Source organism: Apus apus, chromosome 4 (genome assembly GCF_020740795.1).
Source record: "Apus apus isolate bApuApu2 chromosome 4, bApuApu2.pri.cur, whole genome shotgun sequence".
Lineage (NCBI taxonomy): Eukaryota > Metazoa > Chordata > Aves > Apodiformes > Apodidae > Apus > Apus apus.
Genome location: NC_067285.1, coordinates 69,763,858 through 69,790,948, shown reverse-complemented (window position 1 = coordinate 69,790,948; position 27,091 = coordinate 69,763,858). Strand labels below are relative to the sequence as shown.

Below are 27,091 nucleotides of genomic sequence, written 5' to 3'. Positions count from 1 at the left end.
AGATCACTGCTGGTCTGGAGAGGTGGGCCAGAAAATGTTGTTGCTCTATGTTGTGCAGCAGGTGTCCAAGGCCAAGGTCCCTAGGTATCCCCTGGCATTTGCATCTATGCATCTTTCTGGTCTTGGGGCTCCTCCCCCACCTCCACGATCTCTGTAACCTAGATCACTACTGTCTTTCTGAGGCTACTCCTCTTTTGGGAACCCCTGCTTTTGGCATCAGCTCCTCTTTCTGAAACCTTAAGGCCTCAATTTTCCCAATAAGTAATGCGCAGAAGCACAGCATATGATCAGCTTCCTGACCAGTGATTCAATCTCATGCCTCTCTATTAATTGAAAGATTCAAGTCATGCAATTTTTTCTCAGTCCTAATTTTATCAAAATGTACAACCAGCCCATGGTTACAGCTAGCAAAAGCAGGCTTCCGCTTAAGAGTTTAAAAGTACAGTTTTGGGCATTCATCCCTTCCACACATACACACAATTATAAGCTACCTATTAGTGTTCACAATGTAAGCTATATTTTTGCCTGTGAGAGTTGGCCTTGCCGTTCTGGCAGCAATTTCTGTCCACAGTCTAAGTGGATGCCTCTTCCAGAGAACTGAGTCAGAGTTGTCAATGTATCACACAATAGATGAGATCCAATAAATGTTGGCTAGTGATGCAAATCTAAATTAGTGTAAGGGGAAATAATAATTGCTAGACTTTATGTATATCTCTGAATCTTTTCTCTCACTAGTGTTACACATGTCAAATGGGGCACAGCTGTTAATACTAAGCAGCCAGTTTGCATGCTTCTTCAAAGGAGTTTGTGGACATATAAATGACATACATCATTTATCACTACTGAATTTGGCCCTCCTTTAGTGGAGGGAATATTTTTCCTTCAGTATAGTTGGCTTTAAAGGTAAAGATCTTGGATTTTTTTTTTCAAGGTATTGTTTCTAGGGGCTTTTTCCTGTGGTTTTCCCTCATCATAACTACTTCCTTTCAAATGAGGGCTTTACATTCTCATATTTTACCTTTATTCTACTTGTGTGTTCAGTGAAGACAAGTGCCCAATTTTATCAGGTGTTATTTCATTAGCAATAAACAGATGAAAAGATTGTTTCACTCTAAAGTGAAGGGAAAGTAAGCTGGGCTAAAGAAGGCTTGACAGAAAAAAAGTTTTTTAAGAACATTTGGGGCCTGATTCTCCTTTCACTTATGCCTGATTAGCTTCATCGTCTTGTCACATTGACATGGACATCAGAGTAGAAGCAGGTCACGTCTCAAAATGAAGCAAGGGCAGGACAAAACTATTCCTTTTTTGGAACGAGTACTCATTTCATCCCAAAGAGAGAGCACATGCAAAACACTTCTCTTGAAAGAGATGTTGGGTCATTCCAGCACCTTTATCCTTCATTTGCATGTCTGGCAAGACTCTTGAAGACACAGGAAATCAGTGTGCTATCATCGAGCCTACTTTTACAAAGTGTACCGAGGCATCTCTAGTCAATTTACATCTGTTGACCAGAGTGGATTCTGAAGCTGTAGATACCTTCACAGGTTTAACTCTGAGCTATTTTGCCCTCTCTTTAATAATGCTGCTGTATCTAAGCAGTAAACGTTTCTTTCTTTTTATCTGTATTTGAAATTAAAATACAATTTTAAAAAAGCAAAGAAAGGCTACAGATGTTCATTGTGCAATATGGGAAAAATTATGTTACTTTTTAATGCAACTTCTCATGTTTGTTTATTCACACCAGCTGAATAACTGTGCAAGCCTTTTCTTCTCAGAAGGGATGTCTTTAGAGGGGCAAAACTTAGAAAGATACAATTATGAGTTACTTGTGGTTAAGTCAAGAAAGATCTTTAAGGACATTATTCCATTTTGGACTAAAAGTCCAGGGTGCTTTTACATATAACTTTGTATTCAGTTTCATTTTTTTGCAGCCAGGGAAGTTTGGGGCAGGAGGGAGATTGCAATTTCTTTAGGGAGAGGAAAAAAAATACCAAAAAATCCTCTGCTTCTCAGATTTTTTCCTTGAGCTGTGAATTTTCAAGAACACCATAGTAAATCTGTTCAGTGTAACTGTAGGTTCCTGTGTTCCATGCTAGGGTAGTACGTATCCATCAAATTGTAATTCCAAGAGGTATTTTAATGCTGTTTTCAGAGGAATGGAAGCTCAGAATCCAGCACTTGAGATTGCTTGTCTAATTCTGCCCTTTATTTAAAGGCTGTGAATCAGAAGCTTTTTTCTCTATGTGAATTAGAAGATCTGTGCTGCACTGCACCATGCAGATTCCTCTGAGAGGAATTATGAGCAGTAATGTTTTTTAAAAAGTAGTATTCTCAAAAATTTTTGAATGATTGGAGACAGTCTTGAGATGGAATCACAACAAGAACACTTTGATGAGAAGATTGTTACTCCTTTCTGAACTTATGGAAGTCTGCTATTAATGCTCTGCAGGTTACATACAATTTATTAATGCATGCCACAGCTTTTACTTTAGTTTACAGGGCAGACAATTCTGTTGATGAATTTTTCTTTTACAGAGGGTCAGCTGAGAGTGGATGCAAATGTTTCTGTTCATCACCCTGGAGAGCCTTATGGAGTGAGGACTGAAGTGAAGAATATCAATAGCATACGATTCCTGGCAAAAGCAATAGGTAAATGGTGGTTGCTTCATTACAGGGGCATTGTAGATACTTCATGACATGTTTCATGTCAGGCCCCTGAGCGCAGTCATTGGCCTTAAATGGCATGACTGACTTTGTCTGGGTGTCCCATCTATGCACCTTGCCCATGGGAACAGAAGTCCCATTTAAGCTCAGCCTGGGGCCTTCAGACTTGGCCTGAGCTACATCACAGGTGTGCCAGTTTTCAGTCCTATCTCCTGGTGGACCTTGGACCTGTTCTGTAGTCTTGTTCCCAGTCCTGTCTCTGGACTTACCTCCTGCTGCTTCTGCCTGAACTCCCTGGACCAACTCTGAACCCACCTCATCCTCTCACCTTGACTGAGACTGTCAGTGGCCCCTTTTAGTAGCACATGCCTCTGTCCATGCTGTTCAGATGAGTGGGACTGCACTAGACAGTGAGGGCATTGCCCATGCTCTGGTCTCCCTCGGCTCCTCACTTATCCCTCTTTGTGGAGCAGCCCTGCTCTTGCTGCTCTCGGAGAGATTAAATCTTGGTATGGGGTACTCTGGGGATAGCAGCCATGTTGGTAATCAGTACGTCTCACAGAGGTAGCCAACCCTCTGCCTGCATAAAAAATAAAGCAGATTATTTTCAATGCCTAGCATGTTTAGAACTGAATTATGCTAGCAGTAGCTTTGTGTCCTCTGATGTAGATAGATGATTGCTTTCCACTGAGTACAGTAGGTGGTGTGTATGAAGTTCAGATGCAGCTTGGCTATCAGCAAGAAAGAATGATTATTACATCTCCAATAAAAACTGAACTGGGTGATTGGAAGGTCACCAGGAATGTATGGTTTGGCTGCAGTGCCTGAGAGAAAATATTTTCTATTTAAAGGGAATGAAAGAAGATGATGAAAACATGCAAAGAAAGAAACAGTCCTGGAGAGAGAGACAGTGACTGATAATTCTGCCTGTAACTACTGCTCTTGATTTCATTAAGGTTAAAACAACAAATTACTCCATTATTGCATAGCAGTGAAAAATAAAATAGTGGAGTGTAAAAAAGCTAATAGTGCAGTATAAGAAGCTTACTCTTATTTCTTTTGTTTCTGTGAGACTATGAAATACAGAGGCAAATTGAAGAACTTGAAAATGGAGGAACAATTCTGAATGAAACAAGAGCCTTTGATTCCAAGCTTGGGTGAGTTTTTATTTTGGAAGAATATCAGGAATAGTAGCTTAGAGTGCCACAGGTACCTATTAACATGATCAGGAGAGTTAAAATAGTATTGCTCAGCTTCTGTCTTCTGAAGCTGGCATTCACAAGCATAGTTTCCTCACAGGTAGTAATTTTTCATGACAGGTTGTGTGGTACATCAGGCGGTGTCTGTGTGAAAATGGCTGACCTCTTACATACACACAATCTTTGAAGTGGCTTTAAGAAGCTCTCCTGATCTTCATGAGGCAATGTTTTTGCTTTGTGTCTTTGCTATAAAAGTAATTTTGTGGTACCTCTTACAACATCTTACGTATTTTGTTTCTATTTCAGGTGCACTGTATCAATGAGAGACAAAGAAGGGAAACAGGATTATCGGTATTTTTTTTATATAAACATAACATTTCAAGAACTGAGAATTTATTTAATTTCTTAAGTGTAATCAGTGTAATGAGCATGTAAGTTGGTCAGCATAGTGAGTATGTACTGGAAGTTTATCTTCCACTGAAAGGAGAAGAGACCTGTCAAAATCCTTGCTAGTGTGAGCAATTCAGATCTAGAACCGTGTCTTATCTCTGCTAAAACACGTAGACTTGCCCCCAAAACTAAGCTGTAGTACCTTAGCTCAGAGTGGGTAAGTTGAAGGTTTACCTTGTGGCCAGATATAAACGTATTCTTAAGAATGCCTGACATAAGATGTAAGAATATTCTGAGTTAAGCATTGTTTGTGCTTTAAGCAAATACCAAGGGAAATTATTTTCAGATAGTAGGCCCTGCTTCTCCATGCTAAAATTCTGTGATCATTGATCACAATCACTGTTTGAAAACCCTAATGACTATTGAAAGGTGTAAGGATTTATGGGCAGGTTTCTACCTTAAGATCTTTTGTAGACCCAATGTAAGTACTAAGTATTTACTTACTAAGTACTTACTTGCTAAGTACTGTGTGCCTTCCACCAGTGTGAGAGGACATCTGTCAAACCTTAAGCAGCCACCCAAGAAGGATTTAGCCAGAGGGCAAGAGAACAAGGCATGAGTCCTGTTGGGAAGCAGTGCTGCTGGGAACAAGTGCTGGGGCAGTGCTGCAAAGAAGCAACACAGCTTCTTAGTGCCCTAGAATAGGAAGCAGTGGTGTCTGAATGGGATGGGTTAGAGGGATGCAGCTCAGTGATTGCTTTTTGCTCTGAGCACCCTTTCTTCTTCTCTGTGCGTGCCTGCCAGCTTCCCTGGTTAGTGCTTATTCTCCCACTAGTTCCCTAGCTCTGCATTGCAGAGGTAGTCTTCCTGTTACTCCCAGAGTTCACTTCCCACCTGGAGAATTGTCACTCTGCTTCTGCAGGAGAACTTTAAGAACTTCTTAGGTTTCCCGTATCTGTGTTCCTGTTAAATCCACATATATTCTACTACTGATCTTATTAGAGCAGAGCAAGGATTTTGAAAACATGCCTCAAACTTTAATCTGCTTTGAAAATAATTGTTTGTAGAAATGCAGCAGAAAAGGCAGTGGTCATTTTGTGAGTTCCTTGTTATGGTAGGGGCTGGTATGAGGCTTATTTAACAGGACTAATTTGAACAAATGCAAAAGAAAATTTTTATAATCCAGACAAAACTGGTGAGTCAAAGATATTTCAAATCAAGACCACAAAGATCATTACTAGTACTAAGATTATGATCAGTATTAAACTGTGTTTTTCAAACTTTTTATAATTTGCTGCTGCAAATTATATATAAAACTTAAAATTTATGCTTAGGCAGATTTGAAATAGAAATTATTATAGCAAATGTAGAGGGCACCCAATGTCCTTTATTCTGATATTTTTTAACCCCTCATTTGATCATAGAAGAGTCAAGTTTCGGCTTCAGTCATTCAAGTGGTTTGAATTGGCCTTCTCTTTAAGGCAGCCTTTTGTTCTGTGATAGCACCCTGCTAGCACAGTAACTTTGCTTTTAGCACAGCTTGAGATTTCATCAAGATTTTTGAAGTTAGTCTGGAAAAGGTTACAACCTGCCCAGATCACTCCTGGCAGTTGGCTGTCAGTCTGAGTTTTTTCCTGCCAGTCCACTCCCTTTTTTTTCAGATCCACAGTTCATGCTTGATGCCAAAAGGAGTGGGTTGTTTCCACATCTGCTCTTCCTGGGTTTATTGAGCTTTTTTATTATTATTTTGGGTGCAGAAGTGTTTTAATTACCCCTTTTCTAACACTAGCTCTTTGGCAATCAGTGGCAAATACTCAAAGAAAGGATGTAGGGGCTTCACAGCAGTTCAGGGTTTGGTCTCTTACTACTTACCAGTGATACACCAAGTCTTGAATTTTTAGTATTTTATTTAGTGGAAACATTTATACAACTTCTAGGTAAGTATGAACTTGTGATACAGATTTTATTCCTTAGCTTATGACTAAAAATAATTATAAAGGAGTTTTTCTTGATTTTTACTAGTTTCATGCCAGAGCCAAACCTTCCTCCATTGATTCTGTATGATGCAAAATCTTTGCCGGCTAATATGAACCATCAGCAAGTGATAAATATTGATTGGATTCATGAGAGACTTCCTGACCTCCCCAGTGTGAAGAGAGCAAAGCTTGTTGAACAGTATGGGATTCTTCCTGAACACAGCTTCACCTTAGTGGTAGGTCTATTGATCAAGTGCTAAAATAAGCCTAGAAACTTCAGAGTTGCACGGTTTTTGAAAAGATTTACAAATGTCATATTAACCAGCTGTCAGTTCTCATGGATGTTTTTTATTTGGGAATATGTCCAATGCATATTTTGTACCTTGGAGTCAAACACCTCAAATGGTGTGGAAAAGAAACCTTACACGGTGCGCCTAGAAAGTGCAAGATGCAGTCAAATAACTGTTATTTAATATTGATCTTCTCTGTCTGCACATGGATGCATCCATGACTGACTTCAGCACATGTACAACTCCCTGATGACAAACCCCTGTCTGCAAGTGCCTCTTCTTCTTGTCTTTGGGTCTGGTACGAGGCTGGGCACATGGTCAGTATGTAAAAAATTAATAGACATGTTTTCCTGACTGTAGAAGCAAAATCCAAAGTTTAAGTCTCTCACTTCCACATGCCCACTAATGTAACTAATGCCCACATTATTTTGAAAAAGCCCAGGCTTATTCTGAGGTAAATACACCACATGGCTGTACAACATCAACTGTGACCTCACAATGCAGTTTACCAGCAGTAGATTCAGAAGAGGGGAAGAGAAAGATAAGGATGTGGCAAATACAGGTATAAATAAGGAAGAGACAGCAAAATCTCATAACTTCCAAAATTATTCTGAAGGACTTTGAGCTTCTTAAATACAAACTTTGTCATCTCTGTTTACCAGTGGTAACTCTGTGTGGGAGTTTATTCTACCCACTTAACCAGCTAAGCTAGGAGTGTCCTGCTTTTGTTACCTCTGGTATTAGTAAAGACAGAAGGAAAAGGACTTCTTTAGAGTAAGATTCAGAGTGGAACATTAAGTACTTCAAATTGACCTCTGCTGGAGTTCCTTTCCTTGGACTATAAATGGAGGGAGAACAATGCACATAACTGCCTAGTATCTCTTCATTGTGTGTCTGTAATTTAATACACTTGTACAGAAAGTGATTTCACAGAAAAAAATAAAATTGTTCTTTCTTCTGAAGAAAGCTGTTAGGAAAACTGCTTTTGTGGTGGTGTACCATTTTTGTGAGTTGCAGATCTTTTACTTTTCTGTGGGCAGGTGAGTCATAAGTCTTACCGAATCATGAGGGTGCAGTGACAGCATCAAGAAGTGTCAGTTCTTATCTTTCTATTTTATTGTATCAGCTGCAAAATGTGATTTTGCAGCCAGTATTCTTGTCCATGCATGCATTTCTTCACATGGACATGTTTCTCACCTATTAAAATAAATAGAGCTCAGAAGGGTAGATAGGTGCTGAACTTTTTCTGACTGAATGCTGAACTGAATTTTTTCTGACTTTTTATTCTTCTTTGCCCCTTCTGTCATGGGTTGACCCTGGCCAGCTGCTAAGCACCACAGCTGCTTGTTTATTTCCCCTGCCAGTGGGACAGACAGGGAAGAGAACAGGAAGAGCAAAAGTGAGAAGGCTTGTGGTTTGAGATAAAGACACTTAAATAAGTGAAGGAAAGAGGAAGGGGAAAACTCAAAAGTGATGTACTCACCACCTCCCACAAGCAGACTGATGCGCAGCCAGTCTCTGACCAATGGCAATGACCACCTGCCCCAAAATCCCCTTCCTTCAGTTTTCGTTGTTGATCAGGGCACTATATGGCATTGAATATCCCCTTGGTCAATTTGGGTTAGCTGTCATGTTGTGTTCCTGCCCATCTTCATGCCTACCCTCTGTCTACTTGGTGTAAAGGGCTAAGTGGGAAAAAGAGACACTACTGCTCAGCCTTAGCCAAAACACCGGCGTATGTCAGCACTGCTTCAGCCACAAATCCAAAATGCAGCACCCTACATGCTGATCTTAAGAAAATAAACTCTCTCCCAGACAGACCCAGTACACCTGTTTCACTTGGTACCAACCCACTTGAGCATTTCAATTTTGCTAGTATTGATGGCTTCTGCTGTGTGGTTTCTGTCATCTCTATCAACTAGCCCTATATAATTGCCTCATCAACAGCCCTTTCTTTCCACTTGTTCTCTGAAATCTACTATGGCCTTTTCTTTTCCCCTTTTAACTTTTTTTCCTCTTTGCAACATGTAAGACAATTAATGAGCTCCAAGCTGAAATTTGGGATTCAGCTTGTAGTAAGATAATGCATCCATTTGAATGCATGAAGTGAACATGTTCTTCATTGCAGGTCTTCTTTTATTGTGCATTAGAATGTCAGCATGTATGCTCTCCATGAAACTTGCTTGCCTGTTCACTGGGAGACTAGTTAACCTTAATTCATCTGAAAACGGTATGTCTGTTGCTGTGTTAAGCTTACCTCAGAAGTTGTAGAAGATTGCTGATAGGGCCAGATGCACAAATCTAATGAGCATCCTTTCAGGTTAGAGCACCCAGGAGTGCTCATTAAATAAATGGCAGTGGTAGAGGGATGAGTCTAAAATGCAAAATCTCTGTTCTGTGCCAACTTGTTAGAGAAAGCATCATCCGCCAAAGTTATAATCAAACAATACCATACTTCAGCATTCACATTAGCTTCTGAGCTTACTTCATGAGCTTTATTCTGGTGTACAGTAGCTACCTGTATGTGCTGCACTACTGAGAATCTGAGAGTCCTGCTTTGCCTCAATACAAGATTAAATGGAAGGAAAGAATTACCTATTAATCTTAGAAACACAGAATTATTATGTTTGAAGGGACCTTAAAGATCATCTAGTTCCAACCTCCCTGCCATGGGCAGGGACACCTCTCACTAGACCAGGTTGCTCAAAGCCCCATCCAACCTGGCCTTGAACACTTCCAGGGAGGGGACAGCCACAGCTTCTCTGGACAACCTGTTCCAGTGTCTCACCACCCTCCCAGAAAATAATTTCTTCCTAATATGTAATCCCTCTTTAATCTTAAAACCATTACCCCTTGTCCTATCACTACATGCCCTTGTAAAATAATACCTTAGTATCTCTGTATCTGAACATCTTAATATCTGAAATTTCTTAAGTGTAAACTGCTACATTTTTTACAGTTTGGCATTAATTGCAAAAAGAAATTAAGTTTCTGAGTTTCTTCATGCAGAACCTTGTTATTCGTAAAGATAAAATCTATGAGCCATGTATACTCCATGGTATTTGGGTACTCAAGTTCTACATGCAATTTCTACTTTGCTGTGTAAACCAGGAGACTGGCAAATATTTCAGTGAAGAGGGGTCTCTGACAACTTTGCCACTTACAGTATTATACTATTATTGTCTTGCTTTCTATTGAGTTAAAAAAAAAATATATGTGTTAGCATAGACATTATTGGGACTTTTTTTTTTTCAAAAAGCATTCTGTATTCTGGGGAGGTCCAACCAAAAAAATCTAGATTAATTGTCACAGTACAGCATTATCAAAAAACCAGTCTGACCACTTCCCCTTTCTCATCTGAATTCCGAGTCTTCCTGTACATTTACTCTTCCTCTGTGTCGTGGTTTAGGACAACACCACAGCAAAGGAACAGCCCGATGGCCGCTCAGTCAACTCCCCACACACACACACACACTCTGGGATGAGGAGGACAAAGCTCAGGGGTCGAGGCAAAGGACAAGGGGGGTTCTTCACCGATTAAGGTCCTGGGAAAAACAGACTCAACCTGGGGAAAAAACAGTAATTTAATTTCACACTAATCAAACACACGCAGGACACAGACAATACATACAGCAGGGCTTGCATATGTTACCCCACCCCTCCCTCCTTCCCAGGCCCAAATCCCTTTGTTCCCGGTTTCTCTCCCTCCTTCCCCCCAGCGGCACAGGGGGACAGGGGATGGGGTTTAGAGTCAGTTCATGGGCTGGTGGTTCCTGCTGCTCCTTCCTCCTCAGGAAGAAGGATTCCTTACAGTCCTTCCCTGCTTCCCCACGGGGTCCCTCTCATGGGAGAGAGTCCTCCACGAACCTCTCCTTCATGAGTCCTTCCCACGAGGTCTGGAGCTGCTCCAGCCTGGGCTTCCCACAGAGTCGCGGGCTCCTTTGGGAACAAACTCCCCTGGTGCCAGGGTCTTCCAAAGCTGAGTAATCAGAGTCCACAGGCAGCAAATCCTCTGGCCACAAAATCCAAGTCCACTGGCCACGTTCACCCCTCCTGGCATCCCCAGGGAATGTTCCACCACGTTCCTCCACGAGTGCAGGGGGACAGCTGCCATCTCGCCATGGGCTGCAGGGAAACTTCTGCTCGGGCACCTTCTTCCCCTTCTTCCTCACCAGCCACCAGCACCGCTCTCCTGCCCCAGCACAGCTCTTCTCCTCTAGCACAGCTCTTCTCTGCTCAGATGTTACAGCTGTATGTTAATCACTGAGACGCATATATTGTCCCTCTAATGGCTCTTTGGGTGGGTTTTGGAGTAGGGGGAGCTTCTCAGCTTCTTACCAGGGCCACTCTGGAGCCCTTCCTCTGCTACAAAAAAAACCACCAAACCAGAACACTCTGTTTAGTCAGATAAAAGTGGCAGGTCCATTTTGGCTTTGGTTCGTTGCTTTGGTAGAACAATTACATTGGTGAATCTTTCTCAACAGTCAAAAGTGGGATGCTGCAGAAATTGAGTTTTGACCATTTTGTTTATGACATGACATTCTCATACACACTGATATGCAGGTGACTTTATACTTATTTTTAAAACTTAAATAATTTTATAAGAAGATGTAGGAAAAAGTTTGAACTTTCTTAGGCTGCTCATCTGCTTCAATAAGGCTCCATTTTCTGTTTTTTTTCACTGACAGTATTACACATTTTTGCAGCAGTTAGTTAACAGTTGGTTATTGTGGGAACTGATGGTGAAAATGGGAATAAGAAAGCAGAAAATTACATTTTATTTGTTAACATTGATGTAGTTTTCTTCAGTTCTTTCATTATTGGTCTTCAAAAGCATAAGTTTGTAATCTTTGATTATTTGTCTTTAAAAGCCTAAGTTTGCATAACAGATCAAATGTCCCTAAAGATTGTACCCATAGCATTTTGTAAAATAATGTATTAGAGGTGCCACCGAGGCAGAGTCAGCCCGCACCTTGCACCAAAACCACTTCGGTTAAGAAAAAAATACAGGTCCTTGTCATAGGTGACTTGCTTCTAAAGAGTGCTGAAGGCCCTATGTGCAGGCCAGACCCACTTCTTGGAGAACTCAGCTACCTCTGTGGGGCCAGGATTAAGGATATACAGAGGAAACTCCCTACCCTAGTTTGGCCCTATGATTACTAGCCATTCCTGATACTTGAGGTAGGCAGTGATGAGGTAGCTCCCAGAAGTCCAAGGGCAATGAAGAGAGACTTCAGGGCCCTGGAATGACAGGTAGAGGGATCAGAAGCACAATTAGTGTTCTCTATCCCACCAATTGCAGGGATTGGTGAGGGGATAAACAGGAAGAGGCTCCAAGACTGGTGTAACCAGCAGGACTTTGGTTTCTTTGATCATGGGTTGATATACAGGACATCAGGCATGCTGGCAACAAGTGGGGAAAGCCTAACCCAAAGAGGAAGAAGGGTCCTGGGGCAAGAGTTAGCAGAGCTCATTGGAAGAGCTTTAAACTAGGTTTGAAGGGGAGTTGGAGATGAAACTAGGCTTACTATAGAGGACCCTGGGAGCAGCATGCCAGTATTTATGCGTAAAAGTGCTAGCAAGGTCTTGGAGTCTGTTGTCTTTGTGGAGGCAGGGGATGGTGATCCATGTGGTAGCAAAGATGTGAGGGGCAGTAATAGGTTGGTAACCAGGGAAGTGTCTGAGCATGGTCAGGTGGGAATCAGGGCTTGTCTGCCCAAAAAGGTGGCAGGAAAATTAGCCCAGCTGTAGTGCATCTCCACCAATGCACACAGCATGGGCAACAAAAAGGAAGAGCTGGAGGCCATTGTACAGCAGGAAAACTATAATATAGTTGCCATCAGAGAAATGTGGTGGGAAGACTCACACAACTGGAGTGCTGCAATTGATGGCTACCAGCTTTTCAGAAGGGATAGGCAAAGAAGAAGAGGTGGTGTGTCGGCCTCTATGTTAGGGATATATTTGAATGCCTGAAATCAACATTGTGAATGACAGTGTTGAGTGCTTACGGGTTAGGATCAAGGAGAAGCCCAGCAGGGCAGACATCATGGTGGGATTTTGTTATAGAACCCCCAACCAGGGTGTAGAAGCTGATGAAGTACTCTGTAAACAGCTGGCAGAGGTCTCGTGATCCCCAGCCCTTGTTCTCTTTGGGAAGTCTTCACTGTTAAAGCTGTCCCTCATGAATCCCAAACCCTGGAGGCAAGGGGAAAGGTCTGGAAAGAGGAAGACTTTTCCTCAGTAGAGGAGGACTGGGTGGGTTAGAGACCACTTGGCCAAACTGAACATCCATAAGTCCATGGGCTGTGATGGGATGCACCTGTGAGTACTGAGAGGGCTGGTAGGTGAAATTGCTGGGCCACTCTCCATCACATTTGAAAGGTCATGGAGACCAGGAGAGGTGCCTGAGGACTGGAGGAAGGCCAGTATCAGTCCAGTCTTCAAAAAGGAAAAGAAGGAGGACCCAGAAAACTACAGGCTGGTTAGTCTTACTTCTGTCCCTGGGAAGGTGATAGAGTGACTCATTCTGGATGTCATCTCTAAACACATTGAAGAACAGGAAGTTACTGGGAGTGGTCAGCATGGATTTACCAAGGGTAAATCATGCTTGACCAATCTGATAGCCTTCTATGATGACATAAGTGGCTAGCTAGAAAAGGGGAGAGCAGCAGGTGTCATCTACCTTGACTTCAGTAAGGCTTTTGACACTGTCTGCCATAACATCCTCTAGGAAACTGAGGGAGTGTGAGCTAGATGAGTGGACAGTGAGGTGGATTGAAGAGTTGGCTATGTGACAGAACTCAGAGGGTTGTGATCAGTGGAACAGGGTCAGGTTGGAGGCCTGTAACCAGTGTGACCTGGACAGGCTAGAGAGCTGGGCAGAGAAGAACCTAATGAGGTTCAATAAGGGCAAGTGTAGGGTCCTGCACCTGGGGAGGAAGAACCCCATGCACCATTATAGGTTAGGGGTGGACCTGCTGGAAAGGAGTACTGAGGAGAAGGATCTGGGAGTTTTGGTAGACAGTAAATTATCCATGAGCCAGGAATGTGCCCTTGACACCAGGAAGGCCAATGGAACCTTTGGTTGCATAAGGAACAGAGTGGCCAGTAGGCTGAGGGAGGTCATTCTCCCCTCTGCTCTGCCCTGGTGAGGCCATATCTGGAATACAGTGTCCAGTTCAAGAGAGACAGGGAACTACTAGAGACAGTCCAGCGGAGGGCAACAAAGATGATTGGGGGATTGGAGCATCTCTCTGATGAGGAAAGGCTGAGAGAGCTGGGACTCTTTAGCCTGGAGAAGAGAAGGCTGAGGGGAGACCTTATTAATGCCTGTAAGTGTCTAAAGGATGGGTGCAAGGAGGATGGAGCCAGACTCTTCACTAGTTCCCAGTGATGGGACAGGGAGCAATGGGCACGAGCTGTAACACAGCAAATTCCATTTAAATACGAGGAAAAACATGAGGGTGACAGAGCAGTGGAACAGGCTGCCCAGGGAGGTTCTGGAGTCCCCTTCTCTGGAGATATTCTAGACCCACCTGGATGCAGTCCTGAGCAATGTGTTCTAGGGGATCCTGCTTTAGCAGGGGACTTGGACTAGATGACCTCTAGAGGTCCCTTCCAACTCTAAAAATTCTGTTTTAAACTTGTTTAAAAAGCATCTGGAATCACTCCACCACTAGTTTGCGTGGTTTTTTGACATCTCAGTACTATTAAATGATCAGCTTAAGCCACGTTTAAGGAAGAAATTTGCATGTGGTTAAAACATTGGTATGTCAGATTGCATGCCAGTGAGCTTCTAATGATCAATTACAGCATACTTAGTCTGTAATGGAAACACTGTGTGGGCCTGGATCACAAACTCGGTGCTGCAATTCCAGACTTACTGTTTTCTGTTATGAAGATTAAAATGTGTTATTCAGAATTGAGGGAGAACAGGCAGTCAGCATTCCTGTAAACCAGCACTTTAGAGCATGCAGTGGTTTTCAGCTCGAGTCTGTAAGATGGACTGGTGTGTGTGTACATTGGTAGTTGGAATGAATTTGGCGTGAAGAAAGTTAACCCAAATGCGGAGCAAATTAAAGTCAAGTTTGTGCAGTATGTAGAAATTGAAGCTAATAAGTTATGCCTGCATTTTTCTAATATGGAAAGAAAAGCTGGAAAATGTTTCATTTCTGTCAGTCATTTTGATGTTTTGACATTCTGCTTATTCATTTCAGTCTAGCTTTGCTGGGTTTTTCCTACTCTTTGTCTACAGAAAATGACAGTCACTTTAAAAAACCTAAAACACAATGCAAAGGAATTTTGTGGAATATATATATTTTGTGGAATATATATATTTTTATGTGCACAAGTAGTGAGTATGGGGTTTGGTACCTGGTATCACATACAAGTGTCTGAGTATTCCTGTGGTTTTCTTCTCCTCTTGCTGCTGGGAAATCATCTGATTAAATTGTGCAGACTGAGTATGTTTGTCCTTGATTTTCAAAGGTCTGGCAGCAGGGTCAGAGCTGTAGCTCCAGCCAGGCTGTAGGTATCCAGAAATCTGAACGTACCCACTGCTAGAGATACATTATTTAGCCTATACATGATAAAAGCATTGGATGTGCCGCGTCTGTTCTGTAGCCTGCATTGAGACATGTGGCATCCACACACATTGTTTTTGTGTGCATAATGTTGTAGCTAGACTTACTCTGCCTGTAATGTTTGTAAAACCTTCTGCAGCATGTGTAAAGAAACCAGCATTTATACATTCTCACTTTTGCCTTCCTAAATTGGACAGGCGTTTTTGCGGATGGGAACCCGCTGTTTAAATAATCAGTGTTTGTTTGTGCTAATGAATCCTGAGGTGAATTAGAAAGAGCTCAGTTGTTTAGTAATTCCACTTAACACATTTTTAAATCAAGTTTACTGTACTTTGGTAATCACGTCATTCCCTTACTGTTTTTTTTTTAAGCCAAATTTGTTCCTTGTAGTCTTTTTAGCCTTAGATTTTACATTATTTGATTACAAAGTAACTGCCTGTTAAATGTGCAAGAGCATTAGAAAATAAGGGAATTATGTCTGTGTGTATTAACAGGTAAATAGGAGAAATCACAACGTTTACTTTGTTTCACAAAAGACTTCAGTGGCTTTCCCAGTCTGAGAACTTGGTTTCTTTGCTTGTGATCTCAGGGTAAAGAGGACAGGTCTGACACACCAGTTTTACAGCACATCAACCATTAATCTAAGTACACTTTGTTCTGTTTCACAGAACAGAGAACAGTAGTCTGCAGTCTTCCCAAAAGCCATACATCATTACCAATGAAAAATATAGTATCTACAGCTGTTGGAAGTTTGTGTTGTGAAAGTTTTGAGGAGGAAAGTCTTAAATTCTGCATCTCTATAGTGATAAATTGCCATCAAAAACAAGGGCAAATGAGACTGTGTTGATGGAATGTGTTTCAGTGGAAAAGTCAGGCTTTGGTTTAGTGCGTACCTGCACTCTTTTTGCTCAGAACTGTTCAGAGATCTGACTGCAGTCAGTATGTGCTTGGAAAATGTTTTTGGTGTGATGATAGTATACTTAGAATAGCTCCTTGGCTGTCTGTAAACCGTTACATCTCACAGCTTCTGAGAGCTGGCTTGTCCTCCTTTGTATTTATGCTACACACTGCAGAAGTCCAGTGGCACACTGGATTTGGATTCCTCTTTGAAAAGGTGTGAGCTGCCACTTAATATCTCTTTAGCCTTCAGTAGACCTAATGAATTCTTTGCTACAGTTAAAGATCCGTCAATGCCTTGACAAACAGCACAGCATTCAACAGACTGTGTAGTATCTGTTCCCCTAAAAACAATCTCAGATTTCACTTAGGCTATAAATTGAATCCCTTACAGTCATACCTTCTGAGCATTTAGGGCACTGTGGAAAAGCTTACATAGCTTCTCTGCAAAAACTAGTAAAATAAATCCTTGATTCTTACAGTGTGACCTTTCCATACTATTGAATGGTGAATGCAGGATAAACTTATTCCTCCAACCCTCCCAAAAATGGAAGTGCTTACGAGATCAAGAGTGAAAAATCTGTAGATAATTTCAAGAAAAATCTCTTCTTGGTAAAAGGTACATGACAGCCTGTCAGATGGCAGCTCTATGTTTTCTAGCATTATACATTTAACATACATGAGGAGATGAGAAAGCTTCTCCCCAAATGCTAATTTTAGGGAGGAGTTAAGAAAAAAACATCACTCCTTTATTGGAAGTTCTATTGAAACAGATAGGCTGGCAGATAAGCTGTATGTATCTATTCTAGACCTAACATAGTTTGTTTGCTGCTACGTTAATAAAATTACTCCAAAGTCTTGTGACTTCACAGTGAATTCCCAAGACCAAGTTTACTGTAGCATTGAGTATTTTTACTCCAAATGTACTTTTACAATTAAACATGTTTGTGCTCTGGTATCTTTTTGAAGCATCTAATTTTTCTTAAACAGAATGAAGATGGATTAACAGAATTTTTTGAAAATGTGGTAAACCAGACCCAGATGAAGCCGAAGAAAGTGATTGGCTGGATTCTAAAAGACCTGCTCGGTTATTTGAAGCAACACTCCCTTACAGTAAAGGAAAGGTCAGACATACAGTGGTGAAACTCTATGAATACCATGAATAGCATTGTGACACGCCATTGCTTGCTTCTGATTTAGTTATTATCTGTGACCTTCATTCCTCTAGGCAGTACTACATAGGCCTTGATGCTGTCATCCTGAATAAAGTTAACCAAACACCTCAGAGAGAAGAGGACCGTGTAGTTAAGGGTAGTAATCAGAGTCTTCCTTCTTTAGAATATGCTGATGCTAAGGCATGATCAGGCAATCAGTACCAAAGTTGAATATAGAGTATCATGAGGAAAATACTAGCTTATCATGCTAAACTGTGTGGTCTTTAGGCAAGCAACAGTGTCCTAGATATATTACTCCACCTGATTCTCTGAGGTAACTTCTGCCCCCTTTTTTCTCTAGCCCAGTCAGTTCTTTGCTCCTGGCTGACCTTCTGAACCTTCTAGAAAAGAAAGAAATTTCTTCTACAGCAGCAAAGCAGGTAAGTACCTTTTTCATTTTACTGTACTTTGTCTCTGTTGCTGCTTACTCCATTCGCACAGCAATTTTATAATCAGAATGTACCAGTAAGCCCGTTGTGTTAAAAGGAAATTACTTAGTGTTGATGAAGGATACATTTTGTATCTACTATATACATATATAATTTTTCAGATATATCTGCATATTCAGTGTTGGAGGCAGAAGCCAAATAGTATATTTAAGCAATGTGAACTGAAGTCAGTTAAATAGATCTTGCCAGACACTAGATCTCAGTTTCACAGTTGAGAGTCAGACCTGAGTGAAAGGTTAGTGCAAGCTAATCCATGATTTGCAGTTAAGCTGAGAGTATCAGTTACTAGGTACTAAGGGACAGTGAGGTCTACGTTCACAAGCATTAGCATGTGGAAAAGGATATAGTTCCCCTGAGTGTAATCACAAAAAGAGTTCTGCTTTGATGTACCCCCAAGTCAAAAGTGGAGAGGTCTGGCCCTTTTTTTTTTTTTTTTTTTAAAATCCCTGAGCAAGTGCTATCATGAACATCTCAAATACTGATGGTAACGCTAGTTTTCTCCCTCCTTTTAAACATCATCTTGCTTAGGGCAGTCTGAAAAATCAGCTCTTGATTCCTATCTAAAATTGTGAACTGCTTCTGATGGGTATGATGACTGCTGTGTCTGTAGACAAAATCTGGAGGTTTTCTGTGATATGGAATAATCTGTCATTCACCTTAAGTTGTTGCCAGCTTATTTATGTGGAATGCGTTGTCTTCTCAGATTCATTATTACCCTCTGGATAAGCAGGTTAGATGACTGCTGCTTCTCAAGTGTTCATCAGTGAGACTGCTCATGAAGATACTTAACTTGCAATGAAGATATTTAACTTGCCTGGCCTGCTTTCAAGCTTTTAACACTCTGAAATACACAGGATGGTTTTCCATCTTTCTAGCACATATTGATTTAATCCAAGTACAATTTGTGGAGTAGTATTGAAGTCAGTTCACTTCTTTTTGCATTACTATATAAACCAAGTGTAACTGTTGCAAATGTGGCTCTTTATCCTACTTGGAGACAACTTAAACTCCTGGTTTCCTGTTGTCTTTTTTGGAGATGCTTGTGTGGAGATGTGTGTGCAAGTTTGCTGATGACACTAAACTGGGAGGTGTGGCTGACACACCAGAAGGCTGTGCTGCCATTCAGCGAGACCTGGACAGGCTGGAGAGTTGGGCAGGGAGAAACTTGATGAAATTCAACAAGGGCAAGTGTAGAGTCTTACATCTGGGGAAGAATAACCCCATGTATCAGTACAGGCTGGGGGCTGACATGCTGGAGAGCAGTGTAGGAGAAAGGGACCTGGGGGTCCTGGTGGACAGGAGGATGACCATGAGCCAGCAGTGTGCCCTTGTAGCCAAGAAGGCCAATGGCATCCTGGGGTGCATTAGAAAGGGTGTGGTTAGTAGGTCAAGGGAGGTTCTCCTCCCCCTCTATTCTGCCTTGGTGAAACTGCATCTGGAATATTGTGTCCAGTTCTGGATCCCTCAGTTCAAGAAGGACAGGGAACTGCTTGAAAGAGTCCAGCACAGAGCCACAAAGATGCTTAAGGGAGTGAAACATCTCCCTTATGAGGAAAGGCTGAGGGAGCTGGGTCTCTTTAGCTTGGAGGAAACTGAAGGGCGACCTCATCAGTGTTTACAAATATGTTAAGGGCGAGTGTCTGGAGGAGGGAGCCAGGCTTTTCTCAGTGATGTCCAGTGATAGGACAAGGGGCAATGAGTACAAGCTGGAGCATAGGAGGTTCCACTTAAACATAAGGAAAAACTTCTTTACTGTGAGAGTGACAGAGCCCTGAAACAGGCTGCCCAGAGAGGTTGTGGAGCCTCCTTTGCTGGAGACATTCAAACCCCGCCTGGACACGTTCCTGTGTGATGTGCTCTAGGGGATCCTGCTCTGGCAGGGGGGTTGGACTAGATGATCCTTCGAAGTCCCTTCCAACCCCAAAGATTCTGTGATTCTGTGAGAAGCATTGGAATGCTGAGCAGTTTAGTGCTTGGGGGGGGGGGTTTGGCACACCCATCATTTTGGTGTCTGCATTTGTAAGGGAATCTTCTGAACTCCAGCTTTAACTCTTGGCTTGCTTGTGGATGTAGAGACAGGGTACTAATGCTCTTCCATGGGAGTTTCTTGCCTTGTGATGTATTTGTGTGCCAGCTCTTCTGACAGGTTATGAAATGTCAAGAGTTTCAGAAATGCTTTTCTTGTTTAATTACCAACTCCCTGTAACGTGCGTTTTGTCCTCGGTGTTCTGAAATTGGACACACAGAAATAACAGCACTGTTTGCCATCACTGAGTGATGCTGTCAAACTGCAGAAACCTCGCCACATTTAGAAAAGTATTTTGGTTGCCTGGATGTCGGAAGAATAACAAATGTTTGTAACAATTCTCAGCAGTAGGCAGATACTGGGGTGGCCTGAGGGCAGAAAGGGCTATATATACACAACAGCAGATGAACTGCAGCACTTGGGGTGAGGAAGAATGAACTGTAGTGCTTGAGACAGATCCAACAAGAAAGGATGGAAGGGTTTGGTGGGGTGAGTGCAGACATGCCTACACATACATGCTTGCTGCAGGAAGGTGTTAACAATTTTATTTTTTTAAGAGGTGTTGTGTTCTGTTGCTGCTGTATAAGGCACTAAACATAGGCAGATAAAAGCTGGGAGCACTGACTGTAGACACAGAACACTGTATGGTAGGATGCATATGCCAAGGAAAGGGAGCTGTGTGCTTATATAATTACCACTTGGGTTATTACAGAGCTCACGCCCAACTTGCCATCAAATATAGCATCCTACTCCAGAGGTCTCCAAAGCAGTTTCAGAGTGGTGTGCCTGTGCAAAGGGGAGCAGCTTCCAGCTTTTTTTTATTTTATTTTTTTGCAAGCATGTCTTGGATCAGGGGACCTGCACAGGCAGGTGCTGTTGCCAACCCCAAAGGCACCATTTTTAAACCCACAGTGGGAGGTGCCAGTGCTGCTCACCCAGGGCTGAAACCGGTCTGATGGGGAGTATGCCCAAAATGGGGCCTTGGTCTTGGTTCACACAGCTGGCAGTGAGTGCACCTCTGGCATAAGGGGCCTGCCTTTGAGTTACAGTATTGGAGGAGGAGACTGCTTCCTGGGCCAGGGAAGCAGAAACCAGCCCCTGCTGCTGAGAGCCATGCTGGAGCAATTCTGCACAGACACCTCTGTCATGTGTTCATCAGGGATCTGTAGCAGGGGATGGAGCAGAGCAGACCCCAGGTCTTGGTCTTGTTTGCTTGTGCAGGTGCATTGGTCACCCATGTAGGAACAGACCCACTTGGCACCCCTTCTTTAAAGTAGGTAGCAGGGAAATGAGTACAGTACACAAACCTAAACAGAACCATCTGCTTTGACAATTACAGCTATACCATCTGGAGGACTGGACTCAGCCTGCCCCTCACTTTTGTCAGAGGCTTAGGGACAACTGCCAGACATTGAGGCTTCTGTCTCTGGAACAGAGAGATGCCCACAGGACTTATGGGAGTGGTACTGCCTGCTGCTTCCCTCCCACCCTTGGCAGCAAATCACTGCAGATAGTATTTCCAGTTGGAGCATTCTCAGGCACAGCAGTCAGCTGGCACGTTCACCAGTTGCAAAATGTTTGATATGATGCCCGTGGCAGCCAGACGTGTAAGTCCTGATTAATTCATCTTGACCAATGGTTTGCTGCTCTGCCTGTGTAGGCAGTGAATGCAGAACATCATTAAAATCTAATCACGCTCAGGCAAGAATCAATAGTAGAAACTACTGGGATTTCAGTAATGGAAATGAGGCCTGAGATGTTCGTTTTGGCTCTGGAGACTTCATAATTTGATCCTCCTGTTCTGGTGCAGGCAGTTTGTGTAAATGAGTCAAAATCATTTTTTAAACTGCTTTCTTTAGATTCGTACTGCCTGCCAAGTGGAAAACCACATTTTTAAAAGTGCATCTTTGACACGTCTTGGCTGCATTTCTTTCTGCTTTCCTACATACCTGTAAACAAGCAAGGGCCGTGGTAACATTGTTGCTCTACTAGCTGAATGGAGATGCTTGTTACCAGTTTGAAAACTACACAGGATGCAGATGTCATGGGGAAAATCTGGTGTCCTCGAGGTTTGTAATGGGCAAGTTTTTCTCAGTGCCAGGAGACATTTGGCATGGAAATAGCATGGAATCAGAGCTGGATCTCTGACTGACAAGCTGTCCTGCCCCTGATCTAAGTTAGCCTGATGTATGAGTTGCTCCTGGGTAGCTCTGCCATGGTCTGCTGTGTAGATTTTGTTTGTTGCAGATTTTCAGCCCCTACAGCCCATGACGTCCTGCTTGAATACATACCGGTCCTAAACATCACATCTGCATTTTTCCAGGGGAGCAATAGGGCTTATTCATTGTCCAGGCCCTAATTTGTGCAGCACTTTAGACTCTCCACAGTGTTTGGCTATGGGCTGTGCTGTGTGAAGAGAACAGGGCTCCTTCTAAGGGGTGACGTACTGTCCTGGTGCCTCAGGAGGCCTCAAGGACAGAAGGCTCCATGCCTGGTCCCTCAGGGAAGAAGTGGGAGGGGGCTGCCTGGGGTTGCAATGGAGTGCAACAAAAAAAGGCAAGCAGCAGACAGGTTGAATCTCTGTTGGATGTATTTCTTTCTAGGGGTATTCTAGGTAGCACTGGCAGGATGATTTTTCAGTACTACACTAGAAGGAAGATCTTGTAGAACACATCACTGAAAGCTTTACTTCCAGCATTTGTAAGTCTGACTGCTTATCAGTAGCTTTAATATTGTAATCTGCCTTTAACCCTCTTACAGGGGAAAAAAACAAGATGTAGCTACCACAGTGCAGCTGTGTTGTTCCCCTCTCTCAAGGTCTCCAGCAGAGTGATAAGATGCTATAAAAAGCTTTGGGGTACCACTGGCAAACAAATCTCTTGCAGGAATTGTGTCAATGCATGGTTCTTAAATAGCTGTTGTGGCTACAAAATGGTTTAACTGAAGGTCTCTTGTGCCAGAAGATTCTCCACGCTGAAGAAAATTCCTAGAGTAATTAAGATACCACCCCACGTGTGTCCTTTTTCCTAAGTTGTCTTGCTGCCCTTCTTATTATGTAACATACAGTCTGAATACCCCTTCCTGTCTCCCCATCCCAACCTCTTCTTCATCCTACAGTGAGTATTTAATGTTGAAATTTTGACTTGACATCCATATTTCTGTACTGGTACACAGGAATGGCCCAAACATACAATTACATCTTCAGCTCAGGGTGGTGCACAAGCAGCTGTTTTAATAAGGGTTTTCTTTCTCTCCTCCCACAGCTCTGAAATAAGAGCAAAGGGAATACAGAAAATGACTGCCCAAGGAAATTGTTTTTTTATAAATGTTCTCTTCTCTCAAGTTTATTCCAGGGCAATAGCCGTGCTAGAGCACAGGAAAACACACTGGCATTAAAAAGTAATGATTCCAGAGGCCTGGGTTCACCCAGCATTTCAATACTTGGAGGTGATGCATGGTGGGCTGGAGCTGCTGCATTTATTCTGCTCGGCACTATTTTTCTTCTGCTGTGTCATGCAGACCCTCATTACAGCTTGCTGATGAGGACTGGTAAAGGGATGAGTTACCTGGGATTGGACTTGGTACAACAGTCAGCTAATCGTCAGTTCCCGGGCAGAGACATTTCTCATGGAAATGCATTTTCATAGTCTTCTCAAGCAGTTCTTGTGAATAATGAGATGAGCGTGAGCAGTGCCAGAGGAACAGCCTTGCAGTCACGGGCAGTCTCTGCGGTGTGCCCCCCTCTCCCAGCCAGGGAGCAGTGGCTGAGTGCTGCAAGGGGGGCTACACACACCACACATCTTTGAAGAGGTGCCAGCACTGGTGGTGGCAAGGAGCTCCCAGTGCTCTGGGAGGCTGCAGAGCACCTGCTGCAAACCATTAACCTGTACTCAAGCAGTGAGTGAACGTGGGCGTTCTTATTTCAGGATGCAGAAAAGGAGGGAGGGCACAAAAGCTCTCTTTTCAGTGAGGCTCAGGATTAAATCTTGGGTTTGTTTGCGTTTAGACAATCTGCTTTTGCTTTAACTAAAATCTGGCTTCTTGGATCACTAACGTGAAATACTGCACTGATAGCTCAAGACACTGACCTTCTCTTACTCATTGTGATTTTCAGGTGCTTGCAGAATTGTGGAAGGGCGAAGGGAAGACTCCTCTTGAAATTGTTAAAGAGAAGAAACTTGAACTGATACAGGATCAAAAAGAGCTTGAACAAATCTGCCAGGCTGTGATTGATGGACAAGAAAATGAGGTGATTGTGGTGGTGCTGGGAAGCTTGTGCATTATGGCAGTCTGTGGCACTAAAAAGCAAGTTAAAATGGCCTTTTTTTTTCCTTTTGATTGGCATTTGAGCTCTAGAGCCAGTATAGGAGCATTAAAGCTGCTGCTCAGATATTATCAGGCTTTTCTTCTTTTTTTTTTTACTAAGTGTTTTTTAGAAATTGAAGCATAAACAAAATGATCAGAAGAAGAAATTACCAGTCTGGCTAATGTGCTAAGTCATTCTGAGAGACCATAAAAATTTAATGCAGGATAGCAAAACTGTGGGGCTCTTTCCCTCTTCAGCTATATTGCCATTAATCTGACCTGGCCATCCAGCCACATAACTTTGATTTTTATTTCATTCTGTATATCAGGGCAACAGTTTAGCAGTAACTCTTCTGAAGCTGGAGATTGAAGTTGCTTCCAGCAAGGCATATATTAGTTATGGAATTAGAGACTGTATTGGAGGCTTGCAAGGCAAAAATTTTACTTGCAACTGTCTTTTCACCATATCCTTGTGTCCTTCTACTGCCAAAAAGATGAGTCTAGCTGGACCTCCTACCTGGCTGTGGGGTAGGGAGGAGATGGACCCTCTGTGGCAGCAGCATTGGTGGCTCCAGAGCTGCTGCCTGCTCTGCTACTGGGCTATGGCAGCAGCACCAATGCTGCAGTAGGAAAGATGAGGGTTTGGCTCTTCCCCATCTCCTTGGAAGGACACACAGCAGACTGTGTGGTTCATTACTCTAACAAAGTCTGAGCTGGGAAAAAAGGAAAAAAACCTTATTTATCATAAAGGGGAGGAGTGGGAAGGGATCTTGACAGAGTTTAAAATCTGCTTTATAAAAAGGAAAATGAAAACAAGTGCTTATATGTTCTCTGGAGCAAAAATGCAAAAGCCAAAGTGAATAGCTTACTTCTAATATAAATATTGTCTAGATACATTTGCCATTTAGAGAAAAACATTAACATCTTTTGAGAACAATACCACCAACCTAGATCTCATTGGGGGATGCTAACAGCTCTGCTAGAGCTTTTGATGAAGAAAATGAGCTTGCAGTAGGTCGGCGTGACCTCTATCAGACTGAGTCATTTGCAGAGCCTGATAAAAGCTCTGCTGTATTTTCAGCCTGATACAGGAGCTCAAGTGTGGATAGAAAGACCATTAGAACTGATTGGGAAGTGCAGAAGCCGAAGGTCTGTAACTATGCTCCCATTGTAATAATGTTTTCTCCAAGAACATAATTCCTGTCTGTTTCCTGCTGTTTCAGTCAAGCCAAAGGCAGTAGAATGGCCTGACTTCCTTACTTCTTCGAGGTGATCTTAGCCAAGGCAAAAGCTGCCTTAAAGGCCTGTAATTAATTGCTTTATATTGCTGTGAGAGCTTCCCTTACAAAACAGAGTTAGCCGAGTACTTCACTGGGGGGGCAAACCTAGGCCTTGCTTTTTGATAGTAACTTTCTTTAAAATGAGCTAACCTAGAAAGAATTGTTCGAGCCAAGACTGATTATTTTATGAACACGCCGTATCTGGACTGCACTCTGTTCTGCCCCACATGGGTAATCTCTATCAGATCAGAAGTAATGAGTCCCTTCCATATTGTGATGTTACAGAGAGGAGTTTAGACTGCCAATAATTTGGGTATCATAATGAGTGGCAATATTTGCATTTGTGCTTTGGTATTGGCATAGGGGGTGGTTCATATGTTTGCAATCCTTTCTTTAATATCTGTAGATATGACATCCTATTTATTTGAAGCGATCATGATTTGGCCAGTAACTGACAACACAGTGAATGTCTTCCCTGCCACACAACATGAAGGCCAGAAACTTGCCTTCCAGCAGTAGCATCTCTTTTAGAAATGCCTGAAACTGTAGTTTCCAATGCTTTATTCAGTGTTTTTACTTAGCTTTTCAATATGGGCCTTGCTATTTCGGAGGTGATTGTGCATCAGAGACTAGCTGTGTGATAGGAAGTTGTATTTCCAATCAGTTAATTAATTGCTACCTTGCAAAAACACCTATGTCTGTACTTGAAGGACTTCACAAATATTATCAAATAAGATAGTGATTTGATGCAAATTTCTTGTTATAACTTAACAGTATGTTGACTAATTTCCTGTTAGGAAAAAGAAGTCAGTCTCATTTTTCTGGCTCCTTTCCAGGAAGCTGCTGTTCAAGTTTCAAGTTGCAGACACTGTTAAAATCCAAGTGTTTTCTGACTGTTTTCTATAAGAGGGGGTCTTGCTATTAGTTGTAATGCCCTGCTGCTGTAGGGACTTGCTGTTGTCTCATGGGAGAAGAGCAGGAGCTTATTGAAAAGCTGAAGGCAGTTTTTATAAATAACATTTTAACCCAAAATACAGTATTCTACCCCAATGGTCCAAAGAACAAAAGATGCATACCTTGGCTGTGAATAAGTAAAAATGTCCAGGTTTACTATAACAGTGGTATCTGCTGTTTTGTTTTTCTTTAAAGGTTATGGCAGTAAAAGCAGGAAATCGTAAAGTTCTAAATAAGTTAATTGGCCTGGTACAAAGAGAAACACAAGGACGATCCAATCCTGTTCTGGTGAAGCAATTATTAGAGAAGAAGCTGTCATTGTAGCCGCCAGAGAAAAGCGTTTTCAGAAAACATGTGCTTCCTTCTATCTGGTTCACTGCAAATGAACTTCGGTGCCTCCTCGTGTACCATTGGGATTGTTGGTTATACTTCAAGCAGCATCATGTCCCAGCCTACCCTGGATGCATCAGCCAAAGGCAGATGAGCAGTACAGCAGGAGACGATACAGTCATTTTTATCTCCCTCACTTTGGTGTGGCATTCAGAAATGTGATTTCCACACAACCACAGGAAACAAGTTTCCAGAGGTGTCTGTGAGTATGCAGAGAGCTGAAATTGTATGGGTTAGTTTTGTAATAAAGCAAGTATAAGCACAGCTTTTCTAGCTTCCTTTCTGTGAAAAAGGAAATTCATGCATCTGGAATGCAAAATCAGTTGGTGCATGCTAATAACTTCACTATAAATCAGTGTGAGCACATTAGTAACAATAATTAAGACACCTAGCAGTAATTAAGAAAAGCACGTGTCTCCCTGCCTAGCAGAAGGGAAAAAAATGTCCACTGCTATCATGAAGTCAGTAGCTGCTT

The 27,091-nt window shown here is 42.3% G+C and overlaps 1 protein-coding gene across 1 annotated transcript in view; it reads left to right on the top strand.

Annotated features, from left to right (window-relative positions):
* GATB (glutamyl-tRNA amidotransferase subunit B) overlaps positions 1-26,880 on the top strand; it is a 48,569-nt gene extending 21,689 nt beyond the window's left edge. The window contains exons 6-13 of the mRNA XM_051616964.1: positions 2,536-2,649; positions 3,737-3,821; positions 4,170-4,214; positions 6,276-6,465; positions 16,989-17,122; positions 17,514-17,592; positions 23,802-23,936; positions 26,422-26,880. Of these exons, the coding sequence (XP_051472924.1) occupies positions 2,536-2,649; positions 3,737-3,821; positions 4,170-4,214; positions 6,276-6,465; positions 16,989-17,122; positions 17,514-17,592; positions 23,802-23,936; positions 26,422-26,550 (911 nt within the window). The 3' untranslated portion in view covers positions 26,551-26,880. The remainder of the gene's footprint in view (positions 1-2,535; positions 2,650-3,736; positions 3,822-4,169; positions 4,215-6,275; positions 6,466-16,988; positions 17,123-17,513; positions 17,593-23,801; positions 23,937-26,421) is intronic.
* The last annotated feature ends 211 nt before the right edge of the window (positions 26,881-27,091 follow it).